Genomic DNA, 19368 nt, shown 5'->3' with positions numbered 1-19368 from the left:
TTGGTGGGCATCATGAATTGAATTTTCAGCAGAAACCAGAACTTTTATTCATAATGATTGTAATAAGCTAAAACATGCTGGTTGGTTGTGGTTTTTTCCATCATGGTGCTGAATTTACACTAATTACATTATTCTGAACTGACTTTTAAAACTTAATAAGTTTGATCCATGAGAAAAAGTGTCTACAGTTATGATTACTTTTCTTGCAGTGCATTTTGAAATTACTCTGCAGCAGCACAGAGTGCTTCTACATATGGACCACAAATCAAATTGCCTGATTAGGTGAAATTCTAGACTTTCAGCAAAGTTTAGTCATGCTAAATTGCAGTAATAATTGTTACATCATTTCTGCTCAAGGGAATCTCTCAAATGCTTCAGATATAATTTTGTTTCTAAACTGACTGTATAATTAAATAATACAGTATAGCCAGCAGTAATCTTTCTCCATATTTAAATGTAAATATTACCGGTTACCAATAGGAGCCATAGCATCCCTAATTGGTTGCAGCTAATAATAAATTATGTCTAAAAAATGTTAACTTTAAGGTTATGAAGTCAAGCATTTAGAAGTTGGGCAATGTCAGCATTAACGTTGCCCAGGCGACTTCCATTATCTTGCCATTTGTTTTCATGCATGTTACAGTTTTTAATTAAACAATCAGTGTTCTTTTTTCCTCTTAAGTCCACTGCCTCATTCAGTGAACTGGTAGTAATTACAGATTTCTTTTTATCTTCCTCATTAAGAGCATGACTCCTAGCATTGTTTAACTCAAATTATCAAAGCCTTGCTCAGAATATTTTCATTCCTTTCCTCCTCTGTGTTTCTATGGTGCTTTTACCACAATTGAGCACTATATCCAACAAGGATGTGAGTGTCAGGTTGCATAACTCTGTTTTTAGGGAGACCTGGAGTTTCAGGAATCCAGACCCTTGTGATAGGAATGCGGGCTACGGAAGCGATAAGATGTGGGGAATGTAAAACACTTCTGAATGGGTTGTGCAAAGACAAAACAGGGAGATCCAGATCCCACTGGAAAGCATACCTAGAATGCACCTTCTGTAGGGCTGCAAGAAAATAATTCATTTTCCATCACTTTTGTACAGTCAGATCTTAACACCATTCTGGGTTTATGGTTGATAAACTCTACTTTTTGTACAAAGTTGTCTGAAAAATGCTTATGAATGACAAAAGCTTTGGAATGCTTTTTTCAGAAATAAGAGCATTTCCCAGTCTTGCTGTTCCAAATACCACACCATACTTCATCACAAAATCATAGAATGGTTTCGGTTAGAAGGGACCTTAAAGATCATCTAGTTCCAACCCCTCTGCCATGGGCAGGGACCTTTTTCATTGGACCACATTGCTCAGAGCTCCATCAAACCTGGCCTTAAAAACCTCCAGGAATGGGGCATCCACAGCTTCTCTGGGCAGCTTGTTCCAGTGCCTCACTACCTTCACAGTAAAGAATTTTTTTCTGATATCTAATCTAAACCTGCTCTTATAAATAGTCTCTCCTAGTGACAAGTGCCCACCTCTGGTGCAAAAGTGCTGAGTTTCCTGGCAGTAACAACCTGGGCAGTTAGCTTGAAAACTCTGCTATGAAAAGCTGGGCAAAACTTTTTCTGAGCAGCTTGATCAGCATCACATGTATAAGATCCTGAAGCTGGAGCACAGGCCACTTCTCCAAGGCCACATGCAAATTCTTTGATGATCAGATAATCTTTCTTCCTTTCCATCTTCCCACAGCCCAGTATACTATCTGTCTTTTGCAAAAGTAAGTTAAAGGTCTAGACAGACAAGTTTTATTTAGTGAAACCTGGAGTCATCGTCATTGCAGCCCCATCTTGTATGCAAAAGGAGGGAGGGTCCTGAAGAAAAAAGAATAGTTTGGGTTTTATAATGAAATATTGTTTCCTTTGCTTTAAAATCCACCATTATCTCCTGTGCTAGATTAAGTGGTATTGCTGTGTACCTTTTACATTTTTTGTAGTCAGAAACCATTCCGAAACAGAAAGATCGGGATTCAGTCCTTTCCTTTGTCTTCTTTAAAATAAGGATTCAGCAATGACAAACAGTCTTGAACCAGGACTATTTCAGTGTTTGTGAGTTTGAGTTTGAAGTCTCACTGATCTGTTTACCTGCCCTTTTTGTCTATAAATCTCTCTTTTTTGAAAGAACCCTGAAAACCAGTTTCTATCGTGTAGACCAGTATTAACCAAAGTGGAATGATTGCAGTTACTGATTTAATTTACATTTTGTAATATGTAGTTACCTGAATTTTATTTTAAAGGCTTTCAAAGAGACCCTGATGACCCCTAGGGAAATGCCCACAGTGCATGACAGCAAGGCAGGAAGTTCCTGTTAGCCGGCAGCTGCAAAGTTGTGATTTTGGTTTGCACTTCTGGAACTGAATGATTTGGTTACTCCCTAATCCTGTTTTAGGGACCTACATCTTTGATTCCATAGACACACATTGATTTTAGCAAGTATATAGCTCAGTGCAGACTTACTCTGATTTTTCATTTGTTGCAGGATAATTTCTTTCTTATCTACTAGATAGTTCCTATTTACTCTGAACTTGTATACAGATGCATCTTATTGGTAAGTAGAGTTAATTAACTGTAGAGAAAAACAACATGTAAACATGCTTATTAGTTGTCTCAAATATGCTGTATACATAAAAGTGCATTTATGAAATATTTTGCACTTAATTTATTAGGCAAGGGAAGTATTAACTGTAGTAATGAAATTGATGTAACAATCACTAAGGGCCATATGCTGTGTTTGGTATAATTTGGCCTAAAAACTCTCAATCTGCTTGAACACTTTTAAATACATCAGCAGGAATTTATCTGGAAGTTTATATGCCTAATACCTTCTGCAGATCTGATCCAATGCCCTTTGGGTTTTTAAAATTACAGTATGTCATCCTATGCCACCTGGATTTTATTTGCCGCAGCAGAAAAACAGCAGTCTGGCTTTCTTGATCTCTTTTTCAAACTAAAATATATTATTCCAAGTAAAGAAAATTTTCTCTCAGAACCTACTAACAAAACTGAAAATCAAAGTTTTGTGTAAGCTGGTGCTGGATTCAGTAATCCAGCTGATCCCTTATGTTCTTAATGTAACTGAGGTCATTATTTTTCTTAACCCTATAAACTAAGAACTTGATTTTTTTCACAGCAGGAATGACAATGTTTGCACTGTTTTTAAAAACAAACAAAAAAATAAATAAAATATATATGTATGTACACCTCAGTTTGTAAGAATGTGGCATAGGTTGAATGAATCATGAAACAGGCTCATTTGGCAGTCAACATTACAGTAGTTTGCTACCTGATTCCATATATAATTAAACCAAAGCAGGCTTTAATTGAAAAATTTTAGAAGACTCATTTGTTGCCCATATTCCAACCTGAGATTAATGTCTGAGAAGATTATCAGTCTGAAGCCTGCTTAGTCACTTTATTCCATTATTTTGTACTCTGACAAAGTGAGCTAGGTGTTTGCCATATATACAATCAGTTTACAATGAAAAAGCACACCAAATACTGTTTAAAATTATAGCAGGTAGATGTGTTAATACATTCTAAAACCAAAGGTTGTTTATCTATATATTGCATATTGACAGATGAGAGCCAAAATAATTCTTTCTGACAACCGTTTCAGCTGAAGGTGGGTAAATTATTTAGCTTCAGAAAACACGTTTTAAATATTCCAATTAGCAACTGAGTTTTGCAGTAATTTACAGTCAGCTGGTGTCAGACATGCATACTGGATGCAGCCAGGTTGGTTCTGGCATGCATTGCAGCAGTGAAAACCAGGAGCCAACATTTGCTTTTCAGCTGATTACTCTGGAATCACAGAATTGTAGCTAAAATGTCATTAGCCCAGTGTTTGTTTTAGAAACTGAAGCTGGGGCTGGTCCAGGTCTCGCTGAAATGTTTTAGGATTTTTGCCACAGGTTTTAGGCAATTGTCCCACTTTGAGCTGAACATACAAGAACTGTTTGACCATTTGGTTACTGAGCCCCTTAAACATTCCAATTCAGTGCCCCTTAAATATTTAGGCTCTGCTATGAGCAAAATCATTTCCACAAAGTCAAATTTCTTGTTTTATAACTGCCTGCTATTTACTTTATTATTTTTGGTGAGCTACCCTGACTCTGAGCTGGCTCTTTCAGGACATGGGGGGTTTAGACTTGCAATACCCTCTATTATATTCCCAAGTGAATGTTTTCCTGTTTAGAGTTAGTCATGAAAGAGCATTTAATTTTGAAACACATACCACATGTTCCCATCCTTTGTTTGCACAGCTGTAAGAGAAGATAACTTCATGGAAAGAACAGTCTTTCCAGCAAGAAAGAATCATCTTCCAAGACAGCCTTTTCACTTCCTTTGTGATCCAGCAGCTTCATGGCTTCGTATTAGCTATAGATTCATATTAGGTTTGCTTGGGCATCTGAAATTAAAATCAATGTCTTCTTATTATGTGGTATAGGTTAGGTTTTAGATTGATGATACCTGAAGATCGGCACTGTGTGAGTGCACAAAGAATGTAATTTATTGACAACTGGAAAGCCATTTTAGCATTACTACATTTTAGTATTACTGGTTGTCTCCAGTTTTCTCATGCACTGTAAGACTGCAGGTGATTATAAAAGAACAAGACAGGCAGCTGTATACATCTCTTATTAGCTATAAATAAGCCATAGTTTGACATAAAAATAATTTTCATTTAAAATACGTAACTTTTCTGAAAGTGAAGAATGTGGAGTTCAGTAGCATGTATTCTTCAAATGAGATCTACAAATATGAAATAAAATAATTTAAACACATTCTAATCACAGAACTGAACTTAACAGAATGAATGCTACTAAACGCAAGCCTATAGTACTTGGGTGGAATGAGGTGAAACCATTGATAATTTGTGTTTATAATATCTGCTCTCATATGTGCATGAAGAAAAGACTGTATCCCAGAGAAGCACTAGTCTGGAAAAGTCACTTCAACCCAGACAGACCTTTAATCATCAAAAATTTCCTGATAATAAGGAGGATATCTTACATTTTAAAATTATTTTTTTCCACAAAGGAAGTAGCTCAAGGAACTTAATGGCCTTGACTAATTTTATTTTGTAGCCGTTGATCTCATTGTCTCTTTCTTTTTTTGATTCAAATATTTTCAAAGGAAAATCCATATTCTTGCTTTTTCAATTCCTAAATAGTTTGTTAGCTCTGAGAGTACTCCTGTACAAGGAACAGAACATATGAAAAAAACTACAATAAAGAAATATTTTGCACCAGCAAAATACTGTAGCTTTCAAAAAACCAGTATATCAGTCCAACAGTTTCTGTTTCCAGAAAAATTTGACTTGATTTTTGCAAAGGTTTTACTTTGCTTCACTTGATTTCAGCAAGTATTAGATATATGGCCTGAATAGTTTACATTTAAATGAAAAAATATTTGTTCTATGATCAGCCCCTTAAAATATTTTGTGATCTGTTCTGATAGGCTTTTTTTAAGGAATAGCTATTAGATTAACTTGTACTTTTATGTATGATATCTTAATTATTAATATTTTAATATATTAATTTATACACTGTACATTAACTATTGGTATGTAATAATTTATCTTATAATATATACTATATAAAATTATACATAGTTTTATTTTTTCATTGCCTCAGAGCTTGTAGTCATGTTTATAACAGTATCTTCGCTTTCTGGGTAATTGTAGAGATTTGGAAAAGCAAAATCTTTGCTCAGTGGGGAAACTCCTTTGTGTTGTCAGTTTTTCACTTTTTAATCTTCTAGAGTATTTAAAACAACATGGCATAAATTTGTAGCCCTCCTCTTCCCCCTTCTTTCCCCAAAAGCCAGGAAATCCACTATAATTTTATTATTTTTGCAGCAAGAGACAGAAGGCTATATGTTCTTAAGTCCCCAGCAGGTGTTTAGGAATGACTGGATCTTTAGACGGATTGACCCACTCTCCCCTCATTTTTATTTCCACAGTTTTGATACAGTGATTGCCCTCTCTTTATGTGGTACCCTATCTCAGGTATGGTATCTCTCTGAAGCATTAGTGTTATTTTAGACAGCAGTAGTTTGTTCTTTTTTTCTTGTGAAATAAGGTGAAAGTAATTTGACTTTCTCCTCCTTTTGTCTGGTATAGAGTTAGTTTTCTTCTTAGTAGTTTGTGCTTTGCTATGTTCCAGCCAAAACCAGTACAAATTTGGTTAGATGATGGGCTTCAGAGTAGTTTTCATTCATCCCAGGACTCGGTTCGTATCTAGTATGTTATGTCATGCCTTTTCGTTGCTTCTGAGACAGTACTTATGAGGTGAGGCTCTTTGCTTGTTTGCCTCTTGTGTGCCATGCCTGACAATGTCATGAAACTGATCTTTTGCTACCACGACTGCAGCCTGCTGAGATGGGGAGGTATTACCACAATCTTTGTGTGTTTTCTGAGGAGGCATGTAATGCAGAATCAGCTCTACTTAGAAAGCAGTATTTGGGCAAAGCCTACAACTTTTGGATCTTCTTGTTTATCCCAGCAGATGGGAACAATCTGACTCCATCCAGTTCTCTGAGCCTCACAGTGGCGAACCTGATATGATCTTTTAATTTGATTTTCATTAGAACACATAGTCTTTACTGATTACTATTTTTTTTTTCTAACATGGTGACAGTACTGTCAAACATATCAGGAAATGTGTCAATTCAGATACAAATTGCATGTAAATATTTCCTGTTATTTTCCAGTCAGTGAGACATTTTGTTATTATACTAATTTTCTTCACAATCTATTTGAGGCCCAAAACACCTAAGTGAGTCTAATTGTGTACTTAACATTTGTCCATTTCTGTGTGCAGTGAATGTTGTTGCTATGGCAGGGCTACATGAGGGCAGGGCTGTGAGCAAAGCTAGAGTGTTCTGCTTTGGTAATTCCTGCTACCCTTTCCTCTTACGCTTTCCACCTGCACTGTGGTGGGACAGCACTGTGCGTGGAGCCAGGTAATGCAGGTAAGAAGAGTATGTGCCCCAGCGCTGCAACATCTCATTTTCTGTAACCGTACTGTAAACTTCCCTGTTTGTGGAGGAGACACTCCATGCTGCAGGCAAATTCACCAAGGGCTGAGTGGATGTTCTTGAGCACATCAGTTTTGTACTTAGGAGAGCACAATGTTCCATTAATTTATTTTTCACCCTCTAAGAACAGGATTTGGGACTTAGACTTTTTTAAGCTTCTGTGACAGACAGTCAGCACTCTTACAAAATACTTTACAAAAAAAGAGGTGATATGATGTCTATAGCAAAGCAGCAAAGCCTGTGGATTTCAGGCATTGTTTCCTGCTTTGCATTCATGATTGCTCATGAGATACCATCCATGTTCAGTGCCAGGGCTGAGATCTTGTTCTTAGCAATGCCTTGCAGGCTTGTTGAATTACCAGGTACTATGAGTTTAATGTTGTAAAATCTTTTTGACTTCTCAAAATAATTTGGTTCCTAATTATTTGTCTTAATGTAAGTGATTTACAAGCTTAAAGAGTGCTGCTGCCCTTTTTCACCTCTAATTATTTTTATTTGAGAGGAAATCAATGATAGCCAAGAATTTCTTTGTCACAAAAAGTTTAATGTCTTCAGGCATGTTTGACAATGTCCTTGTTACAGAGCCAAGACCATCTTTTCAAACATCAGCTTATCCAATATTTTGTTATTTTCTTGTCATTAATGTTCTTTTGGCCAGCATCTTTTTTTTTCACTTCTGGATGCAGTCTTTTTCCCCCCCCCCCCATTCTCTTTCTTTTTAATTTACAAACTCAAAAAACCTGTTTCATCCCTACTGCCTGTGCTTTGAACAGCTTTCATTATTTCACTATTCAGACGTCAAGGAAACTGTATTTCTTGCAAGGGGAGAGTGTCTTCCATACCTATCAGTGGGCCATAGCCTCTCACCTATAGCAATAGGTAGAGATTGCTAGTAGTAATGTTCATTAAAGCCTTTAAATTTGAATTATTCAATGAGAAGTCACTGAACTTGCAAAACCATTCACGGTTAATATCAAATAATTAAAAGACAAGACATTTTGCATTGGCTATCAAGGGATTTTTAGGCTCTTTATTCAATCCAGTTGAAAATGGTTGCTCACCTCTGAGAAAGAAAAGCTGTAGAGAAAAGTCATAAAATAAATCTCTGGTAGAATCAACAGCAGGATTCATCTCCCATGGCCTGGCCAAAACCATGGGATATACATAGGTTATAAAGAAGTAGTGGGGGATTAACATAGTGCTTCTGTATAGGTATATTTGAGGTAAGTGTGATGTGCTGACAGCTCAGTTCAGACAGCTGGAAATACCAGTGATATGTTGGCAGCTCAGATACCACAAAGATGTTCTTGTAAAGTAGCTTGCACATATTCAGTACTTAAAATTTTTACAACAGCATCTTTTGAGAGGACTAGATCAAAGACCAACTGGTATCACTGAAGGGGCACTCAAAATTACAATTACAATTCAAAGAAATTAGGTTACATGTTCTGACAAAGACATATCTTGCCAAGATTGCTTGAAGATAGAACTTGATGCATCAGTCAATTATAATCTGAGTATGCTGCCACCAGTCCAGTAGATTTCTTTGTTCCCTTGTACCTTCTTTGCTTTACTTGGTTGGGTGGTATAACACAAACATCTACACTTGATGTACTCTGACCCAAACATTAGCAGGAATGATAATGTTTCTGAAGAAGATATAGGTAAGCAAAACTATTATTTTAATATAAAATCTCATCACAGTGGCTTTTGTAACTACAAGAACACTTTGACCAAGCTTACACTCAGAAGAAATTGGGTCTGGGAAAGACCTCAAAAGCTCATCTAGGCCATCCTCTCAAGGTTCATGCCAGATTCAACTTGGCCTAGATTGTTCCAGGATACTTAATACATCTGTACGGAATAATCTCTGATGTTGAAGATCTCACGTGACCTCACCTGCCTTCTCCGGCACTTCCTTCTGCTGTTTTTGCTATTAGAAAGCTTTTCCTAATGTCTAGCTGCAAACTTTTGTGCTGCAACTTTTTTCTTCTCCTCCATACTTAAAACTGACTTTACCATAATGCTCACAGGGAGGTGGTAGAAATAAATGAAGTGATTTTGTGGGTATAAGAAACACTTCGTATGGGTGCAGCCTTTTCTGGCACAGCTGAGTTTTTACAGGTACCACTTCTGTATTTTTGAGAGACTAAAATGGTCTTTTCCAGCTAAAAACCGCACAAATTGGCATAGCCAGTACGAATCTTATCTAAGTACATATTCAGGTAGTGTCAAGGCTTTGTATTTTTGGCTTCACACATACATTAATCTGTAGTTAACTTGAGAGAAGTTCTGGGCTACTGTCCCATAAAAAAATGAGTTACAGGTCCCTTTTGTATAAGTTTCTTCATTGGGACAATGACCCAGGGACAGTACTGAGCACTGTTTCAAGTACAAATGTGTTAAGATGCTAACTATTGATAAAATTATAAAGTTTCCATGATACCATATCAGATGGAAGATATGCTGGCCAGAGACACTGAGGCAGAAGCAAATTGTACTCACATATAAATTTCTCAAGGATATTTCTGACCAGCCTCAGATCCATCAGGATTTGGGATAAGTGGAGTTATTCTGCCTGCTGTGAATTCCACACTTCAACCTTCACTTCTGTCTGAAGGGTTTTCTGGACAGCAGCAATGATGGGGGTGTGCTTACTTAGTAAAAAGGCGATTTTAGCTCCTGATTCTGCAGTTCAGTGCCTGACAGAAGTCTTTGTGTCTCTATCCACATATTTGGAGTTTGTGTAATGGCACACAGAATTTCAGAGCAAATGTTTATATTTCGGAGCAAGATGCTTATATTTCTCCTTCCCGCTGCCCATTATATGTGGGCAGAAACATTCCCTCTTCTGTGGGTTTTCAGAAGCACTTTGGATATCTTTGTGTCCAGATAGAGAATAAAGAATGCCCAACAAATGTGGGGGGGATACCCATTACACTGACATCAAGAATATGTATTTGCCCTTCTCACCCTAGTCTCAGGTGAATCCATTAAAACATAATGATCCACATATGCAGCAGTTTTGCAGTAGCTGCTGAGAGATGCTTGTGTCCTCTGAATCCTCATGTTATGGTCTCACCATGTGATGATTGTGTGCTGCACTGCTCTGCATTTTCCTGCACTTTTTTTAAATGCTGGGAAACATTTCTGAAGATCTTAATGTTTTTGATAGCTCACAGATGTTGATTATTCCACTGGGCAGATCTTGGGTTGTGGCTCGAATGCTTCAGAAAATACATGGACTTGCTTTTGTCTTCTCCCTGGAGCATATACTATCACCACAGAAGAGATGTGGAAACTGACAACTCAACACCTGGAACAAAGTCCCTACCAAACTCTATTAAACTGAAGAATTCAGCTGCTTAAATGCCATGAGAGAATTCTGTTGATTTGTAAAGAGTAAGCTTGTTGTGCTCTAAGTATTTTGACAGATCTTCAGCTGGTATAAATAAGCACCATCAGTGAAAAAAAAAAGCCTCTTGAATTTGCTTGAGAATTTGGCCATATATCAATGAAGTTTTCAAGCCAAAAAACCCCAAACAAACAAACAAAAAAAAACACCACAAAAACAAACAAAAACCCCCCCCAAAACAACAAAAAAACCCCCACCAAAACAAAACCAAACCAACCCAACCAAACAAAAAAACACAAATCAAAACAAAACCAGGCATATCAGTTATGTTTGTCCTGGAATTGTATCTAATGGGTGTTTAGCTATCCTAAAAGTACTATAGATTAGATTATTTTAGAGCTAGGGGATTTTCTTAAAGTATTATAGACTTTTTGTTACATTGAAGCTATCCTTTCCAGACAACACTGACTTTTAGGTACCATTGTTATCCATGACCATTCTTCAGTGCAGGACAGACTTAGCTAAGACATATCTCTGTTTTAAGGATATGAAAATAACAGATGGGATCCATCTGCCTGCCATGCATAGGCAGGAAGCAGCCTTCTCCCTTTAGCTACGTGATGTTATCTTCAGCCTCAGGATGTTATTTGACTTCTTCTTAAGACACAAAAATAGTTGTGAAAATACTAAATCTTGCAGCAGTTGTAGAGCTTCTGTAACTTATTTTCATTAGCCTTAATAGGATGAATTTGTGTGTTATCTGGTGCTTGAACTGGTAGCCAGTTTTCCCAGAGTGCTTGATAATGGTTTCATGCAGCAGCATACTTTACAAGATCATTTTTATGTTGCATTTTCAGGAAACCAATTTGGTTTGCAGGTTGATAGTTTTTAACTGGTGTTGGGAAATGGGGGAGGAGTAGCTGAGGCATCAACGCACATTGATTGAAGTATAGGTGTGTTCTTAGGTTATGTGTTATAGAATAACAGTATACAGTATCACTGTTATCTACCACACCTATTCCAGGACTTGTGAAGAGTTCTCTGGTACTGTTATTTGTTTATTGCCTGAGAAGTACAGTCAGCATGAGCCAGGGTTATTTGTGCAGGTGGAGCCAGTTCTAGTACCCTTATTCACTGAAAGATAAACTTAACTTCTGCTAGAGCGTGCATAGAGTTTCTGAAACACTAAATAGCACATGAGAGTAAAGGGATGCTTTGCATTACTGTAGAACGGTCAGGATGCGGTCCTAGCATTACCTGGTGTTTTGTTCTCTGCCACCTTCTGATTGGAATTGAAGTGTGAGAGACAGTCATTCCATTTCTGAAACACTAAATAAGTGCAATGAAGTGGTTTCTCCACAAACCATTAATTAAAAATAAAAATAAAATAAAAAACAAAACAAAAACAAACAAAAAAAAACCCACACCAAAAAAACCCAACAAAACAAACAAACAAAACCAAAAAACCTACCACACAAAATGCTAAAATGTTTTAATTTCTTATGTTTAATTTTAGTCTTGGAACTGAACCAGGTGATTATTCCTACTTACGGAACTGTACCGGATCAACAAAACCTTCATACTGCTGAATGGGTGGGTACTTCTTTACTTTAAGTTGATTGCCTGTATTATATGCTCACATAGATATGCAGCAGACAGTAGCTGTTCCAGAAAACTAGCATTCCTTTGCATTTGCAGCACATGCAGTTCACCTGTGTCGTTGAATCTGAATTGCTGTTATCCCCATTTCTCTAAAATTACCTGAAGTCATTGACTCAGATGTGAAAGTACAGGCACTGGACTCATTTAAGAGTGACCCATATATATTCACTGTAAACCAATACATACACATAGACCTCCTCTCTCTATGTAATTTTGTTCACAAATGCATAGGGTTTGTGTGTGTATACAAGGATAAATAGTTCTGAACACACCCTACATATAAACACACATATCCTGTAAATCCGTACACACCCAGGTATTAGTTGGCTGACACGTGAGTTCAGGATTCATTTTTACAGCTTGGAGACACCAGGAAATTCCTTACTCCAGATACTGAAGTGATAAGAAGGAAAAAGACCAAGAGGTGTCTGTTCCCTTTACCAAAGTTCAAATTTGCCAGCTTGCCTAATGTTCTCTGCAGTTAACAGGCTGCTGGCTCTAGCTCAAGATCCCCTGCCTCAAATCTCATAGAAAACCAATACCCACGGTAACGGGAAATGAGTTTCCTTCTGGGAGGTGGATACCCTTGCCTCCCCTGCCTCTGTGTTTTTGCAGCTTCATTTGAAGCTGCTTCAGTCTCTGGAAAAATGTTTAAACATTTTTGGAAGCATGAGGTGCAACCAAGAGCTTTCATTTCCCAACTGAGTGCTCTCCTTCTTAGACCCTCTGTGGTTCATTGAATTTTTTTTATGTATTTATAGGAAGTAGAATAGCATCAAAACAGCTGGACTGTCATATACCTTGTGGTTAGAACAGTCTCTTCTAGCAATCTTCATAGAATTTATTTTTATTTCTCCTGAAAATTGATGGTCAAAATCAATTTTTATTTTTGGGTATTTTTATATATATATAATTTTTATTTTGCTAGTAAACTCATGTTTACTAGCAGTTGTAATTTCTGCTCAGTTTTAGCAGCATCTTCTCTGCATTGCTACTTCCATGTCAGGCCCCCCTTGTCATTCACTGGGTAGTTTCAGTGAGTTGGAGGAGCCAGAAAGATAAAATTGAGATATGCTGAACGTGATTGCTAAATGAATGAGGGCGAATTTCAGGTAGAAATGGAAACCAAAGAGGAAGCCTAACCTTAAATGATTGAATAGAAGGGAAGTACTATGCCTTTTGTATAAACCTAGATCATGCTTTGCACCTGGAAGCATTCTGGAAATTTTATTTCATTTTGCAAGTCATTCTGGAGTAGCCAAAACTAAGTAAATCATTGGCTAATAGAAGCAGTCCTGTTCTTCTTATGGTACTGTCTCTAATTACAGGGTCATATGCTAAGTTTGCCACAAGATCCCTGCCACATTTGACACATGAATAGGACAATTATCTTCAAGAAGCCCAAATTCTGTGTGAATGTTGTTTGTACTACTTCAGCAAGGTGTAAATGTGGCAGGAAATTACAGTGAAGGAATTAAAGGTTCTTATGACCGGTGAAACTGAGTTCAGTTCTAGATAACTGGACTTGTGAAGTCACAACCAGCTTTTGTTTGTTTCCTGAGTGTCAAAGGAGACCATCTCTGGCCCCAGCTTGCGTTAGTTCAAAGTAGTGACTCTCTCTTTGAAGAGAGAGAATTGCTGAGCTCTCTGGGAAAAGTCATTGTCCTGGTGTCTCAAGCTGAACTCCAAATTTAGGAGACAGTGGACAGGTTTTGGCATTGATATCTAGATGCCTTATGTGATCACTGTTAAAATGAGCATTATACTGTTACTTTATGTCCTGGTGGTTCTTTTAAAATTAAATTTTTCAACATTTGCAGAACACCGGGATTCAATGAGAAGAATACCACAGGCATAGTCAGAAAAAAATCTCTATTTTAAGCATCTGGGCTATTTAGATGTGGTGTAGCAAAAAAAAAAAGACATTAAATAAAGAAGATAATGAGTATTCATAAATAGGAGCAGATTGCATAACTACAAGGAGCCATAGAAGTATGTCATGTGATTGTACAATTAAATCATATATCATAAACAATATGTACAAGGAAGACAAAATTGCATAGACATCATTAATTCAAGCCTTTCCTAGCTCATGTTTTATTTTATAGCTTGTCTGCTTTATAGGTACATAGTTTGAATCTGTGTGTAACAATAAGATTTTTTTTGAGAGTCAGCATGTTCAGAGAGGAGGTTAACTTCTTCAAACTGTTTGTTACTGCTGCCCCTCACACACAGTTTCTTCCACAAGAAGGCTTCTGGGAAGTTCAAAAGAGTGAATTTCCCAACTCTTGCATCTCCAGAAAGATGGGAGTTGCTGAAAAGCAGGTTTTCAGCAGTGCACTTTCTTCATTTTATTTAAAAGTAAGGCCGTTTGGTCTCTCTCTAGTCAGGAGCAACTGGAATTCGTCCTGCAGCCAGCAGCAACCTGACGCTTAGACAGGAAGTCAAGTGGGTGTCTGGTCCAAACTTAGCTCAGGGGACAAGGCATCCCAATGTCTGGCCAGTTACCAGCTGCTTTCTGCTGACAGAAATGTGTGACTGTAATGACACCCCATATTTTTTCTAATTGTCTTTAGTCTATTTCAATTTTTTACATAGCAAAAATTCCTTTGCATGTTGAGGAAGTGAAAGAAAAACCTTCTTCTGATTAAGTGCTTGCTAATATTCTCAGTGTTGCTAAAAAGAGAACTAAAACAGTCCTCTGTTGTTATTAACAAATATGAGTAACAAGGGAAAATATTAAAAGCACAACAGTTTTATGGCCCTACAGACACAGACTAGCATTATTATGCAATATGCAAATAACATACCTCTTCCAGTATGATCTTATATATTATGTATATCAGTGGCATCCAGAAATAAATGCTTGTGTTGGTCCTAATGTCAGAAAGTTGTGTCTATTGGTTGCTCAGAAGATAAAGTAATAAAAAATCTTTTTATATGTCTGTGATAGTAAGAAGAACTTCCTATTTCTGTAACATTTTCTTCAAATGATCTCAAAATCCTTTACAAATAATGATGTTTCATGATATCCTGGTAATATAATGTTTTTCTTTTCATTTACTTGATTTGAAGTTTCCTGAGGTGGGTAGAGAGAAATAACTGTGCTCCTGAACCAACTCACTGAATTTTTCACCTTTGTAAAACCCACAACTGAAGTGCAACCTGCTGTCCCTGTGGGACTGTCACTGTGCCCCTGCAGAAGGATTTTTTGCAGGTGCCTTGTCAACAGAGGCAATATTGCACAGGCTTTGCTCTGCTCTCTTCTTTCCCAGTACTGATTTATTCCCTGCCATGCCACAGGAAGCTGTTCTGAAGCATATCTGAAAATTATATGAGGTTGCAGACAAGTATCCCTCCGGTAATGATTACATTTGGTGCTATTGACAGTCACACTAAAGATTCATGCAGGCAAAATAAAACACTTCTTTTATCCTTTCAGTTAGATAAATCATTCCTGCAAAATCTCTTGTTATTAAAAAAAATCACCTTACAATACTGTGCTTGTTCAGGGTGTAGTAAACAATAAATAACTGCAATTCCCGTGCACATATTTTTCTTCATGCTTGTCTTGGTGCTGCCCTTCCCTCCCATTATCCCCGCTGGATGTTTAACTATATAATGCCTAGAGAACCCTGGAAAAGTGATCAGGTTTCTCAGTAGTGCAACTGTTTTTCCTCGTCTGGCATGAAGCATTGCTGTTTCTGAAAGGAGCTTTCCACTTGCATGGTCTCCTTTCATCTTCTACTGCAGGCATCACATGTAGCCATGACTACAGGAGCAGTCTCAAGAGTGAGACACAGCAACTCCCCTTAGATACCAGCAAGCCTGGTTATACTTGAGGAGGGGCACACGGAAATCTCCCTCCTAAGGAGCTCTGAGTCAAGAGGGTGTTTGGGTGTTCCATAATGTGGGCATTTGAAGCCAAACCAGATGCTTCGGCCTTCACAGCCCTGTGTGGAGGGGCAAGCTTGTCTTCATGTCCCACTTGCCCCTTCTCTGAGTGCCGCTGTGTCCCAGGGCTGGGAGAGCAGATGCTGTTGGCTGGTGACTGCTTGTGCTGGGTTACCAAAGAGTGCAGGAAGCTCCTTATTCCTCTGCTGAGGTGGCTGCTGGGGGATGGTATCAGGGAGGATGAAGAGAGGGAAGGGAAGGGCCCAAGCAGTGGGGATGTGTAACAAGCATTTGACACTGAGGAGGTGGTGTCTGCATTTATACATGTTTCTGGGCTTTTTGTTACTGCAGGCTCCTTCCAGTCTTATTCCTTGGAGTGAAGAGCCTCTGATGCTCACCTGATCTGACCTGTTCCAAATTCAATTGCAGAGATACATCCACGTGGATGCGGTCAGGCTGCTTCTGGGCTAACCCATGTAGGTGTAACCTCAGTGTTCCAAAAAGCTTTAGTCCCAGTCAGGTCCTCCTCTCCTGCAGATTTCATCTGTTAATAAAGCAACTAATGGTTCCCTGTCTCCTGTTGGTAGGCAAGCAGTTGGTTTTACAGCACTTGGAGAGTTCCGAAGCATTGTGGACCGTGTGCTAAATATAATTAGCATTTCACAACTATTTATATTACATTTTTTTATTTATTAATGATGTTAATCAATATTAACTTGCTGTCCACTAGGATATTATTAAAACAGTAGAGTGCACAACCAATTCCCTCCATCAGTACTTAAAATGTGATTATGCTGCGGCTAAGAAAATTAGATAGTGCAGTAAATGGACCCCGTGTTTGTTTCTTACAAAATAAAGAGGTGTCAGTGGGCCCGTTCATTATTTTGGGTTATAATTTGCTACTGATACTTAAGAAAAATTACGTATTGGAATTTCAGCACCATTAACTTCTATGTCTGTGCATGCAAGCTTGTGTGCATTTGTACGATGATAATGTTTGTAATACTGTCAAATAATATTACATATTAAAAACAAACAAACAACGAACCCAAACATTGTCTCAAAGGAATTACTGACTTTAAAACACACCACATCTTTTTGGTTTCCAGTCCTGTCTTTCCCCTGATAATTATGTTAGCTTCATAAGTATGAATTTCTATATTCCATTTATATATGCATAGTTTGAGAAAGAGAGAGAGAGAGATAAAGGTGTATGTGTATGATCGATAATATTTATACACACATGTGAATGAAAACACATATGTGAGTAACTTCATGAGTCAGAATACTGATTAACAGGTAGCTTTTATATCTATTCTATATATAGTTTTTTATAACTATTTTATATAGTTTTTGCTATATTATTATTGATAATCCAGTTAAGCCAGTTATTGCTGCTTTTATAAGTTTAAAGAAGACTACAATTAAGGGAAAATTATTTAGTGAAGTTATGCCAACACAAATTATGATCATATATTGTTGTGTCAGAACTTGATTTTATGTTTGCTGTTTTCCATTTCTTTCTTCTCTACTCTGTGGAAGAAGTGCTAAAAGGTGTAGCAAAAAATCCCTCAAAGCTATTGCTACTTTTATGATTTCAAATGCTTGAATTTCACAACTAAACTCTGTCTCTTTAAACAGAGGTTATTATAATGATATTCCTACGATTCCAAAGAGGAAAAATCCCATTAAAAAATCTTGAGCTTTATGCAGTGGCAACCCTTCCCCCTGTTATTCATTACCTCAAGATTTGGGCTCTGTTTCCAGCATTGCAGCATGAAGCCATTTTAGCCTGTGCTGGAGCCTGTTGAGGTTCCAGGGGAGAGCAGAAGCTCCTGGGCTGGACTCTGTGCCTGCTGGGCTCCACTCTCCACACCCCCCTTCTGCCGCTACTCCAGCACCTCCCAGGCTGTCTCCCAGCAGGAGCTGTTGGCTGTTGTTAATGCTTTCCTTCCAATAGGAATCTAGTCAACGTTAAATCATCATGGTTATGTTTTAAATGAGACTGGAGATGGTAGCAGAAGGGCTGTATTTCACACCCATGACTAGTCCTCAGCAGAAGGAAAACTTGTCAGGGCCAGTTCTGATTCTTGATGGGACTGTGCTAACTTCAGCTCTCAACAATTTAGAAATTCACACCTGTGACTTGCTTCAGGTGATAGAGATACTTAGTGTCATTGTGATCTGGTGATGCCGTCTGAAAGTTTTTTCCCCTAAAACTTTGTTCATAGTAGGCAGTTGTATGTTGATTTGGTGACTGCCCAGGTAGTCTCTGAATCCCAGCCCAGGCTGTGAAACTAACGTACAGCATGTGTCTCTATTGGCCATATGTCAGTGTGTGTATGTACATATATATGTGTGTGTGTGTGCATGTATGTCAGCAGCTGCTTGCTGTCAGGTTTGTCACAAATCCTGACACACAGGTGGGATTCAAAGAAAACTGTTCTATTCAAGAATCTGCTCAGACTTTTGAAGCAACTAAGTTAACAGGACCTCTTTACAGCAGGTCCTAACCTTTGCTCATACGATGTAAAAAATAGTGAGTTTAAACTCCTCTGAGCTTATTTAAAATACGGAAATTTTGTCATAATTATGGGGAGACACATCTTGGTCAACTGTTTTGGCTCAACCAGTAAATAGTAACAAAATAATCTACAGGGAGAGATTTAGAAAAAAAACCATGGGAAATTTTGTTTTGGAAACACTGACACATGGTTCCTAAAACACTGTATGCTCCCTGGAACTCAGGTGCTCCTGACTGAAGACTACATTTTTCTCAATTCTTCACAGTTGAAGAACAATCATTTCAGGCTGCATTTCAGGGGATTCTGACACCATAACCACATTTCCATGGCCTTTGTGTGGAACAGACATCCCAGAGCTCTCAAAACCTAACCTAGCATGCCTCATGAAGTTTGGTCTGCACTGACAGGGAAATTCCAGGGATGGGACATCTGGGGATCTTTCCATGTCCACAGCATACACAAAAGATTATTGTGTGTCATTTTGCCTGACCTGATTCTGCCTTGGGCTACCCTGCATGCCCAGTCAGCTGGAGGCCAAGGCTCCTCTGCAGTTCTTGCCAGATTTGGAGATCTTACCTTCTCTAATGCCATACTAAGACCCATTTCAGACTTTTGATATCTATCAATTTCAGTGGCACTGCCCCCGTTAACACCATGGGTGGATTTGGCCAAGTGCCTGAGAGGTTGGTGCTCATTACATAGAGGGATTCTGATAACGTTATGGCTATATATTACCTGAAAGGAGGGGGTTGTTAATGTGTGATAGTGTCCTCAGTAAGAAACTATAAATCATTACTCAAGCATTCAGGTTTGCCTGTCATCAATGTGTCTGTATTG

General features: G+C 38.0%; 1 protein-coding gene across 6 annotated transcripts in view; it reads left to right on the top strand.

The window, feature by feature from the left end:
* Positions 1-19368, top strand: part of ANO6 (anoctamin 6) — a 108014-nt gene that overhangs the window by 15758 nt on the left and 72888 nt on the right. For 5 of the 6 annotated variants that reach the window (XM_064655855.1, XM_064655854.1, XM_064655852.1 and 2 more), the window contains exon 2: positions 11967-12043. The exons of the other annotated variant lie outside the window; for it this stretch is intronic. In XM_064655855.1, the coding sequence (XP_064511925.1) occupies positions 11967-12043 (77 nt within the window). The remainder of the gene's footprint in view (positions 1-11966; positions 12044-19368) is intronic. 6 annotated transcript variants of the gene reach the window in all.

This window comes from Pseudopipra pipra, chromosome 5, assembly GCF_036250125.1.
Source record: "Pseudopipra pipra isolate bDixPip1 chromosome 5, bDixPip1.hap1, whole genome shotgun sequence".
Taxonomy (NCBI): Eukaryota; Metazoa; Chordata; class Aves; order Passeriformes; family Pipridae; genus Pseudopipra; species Pseudopipra pipra.
Note: the sequence above shows the minus strand (reverse complement) of the source record. Positions and strands in the feature narration are given on the sequence as shown.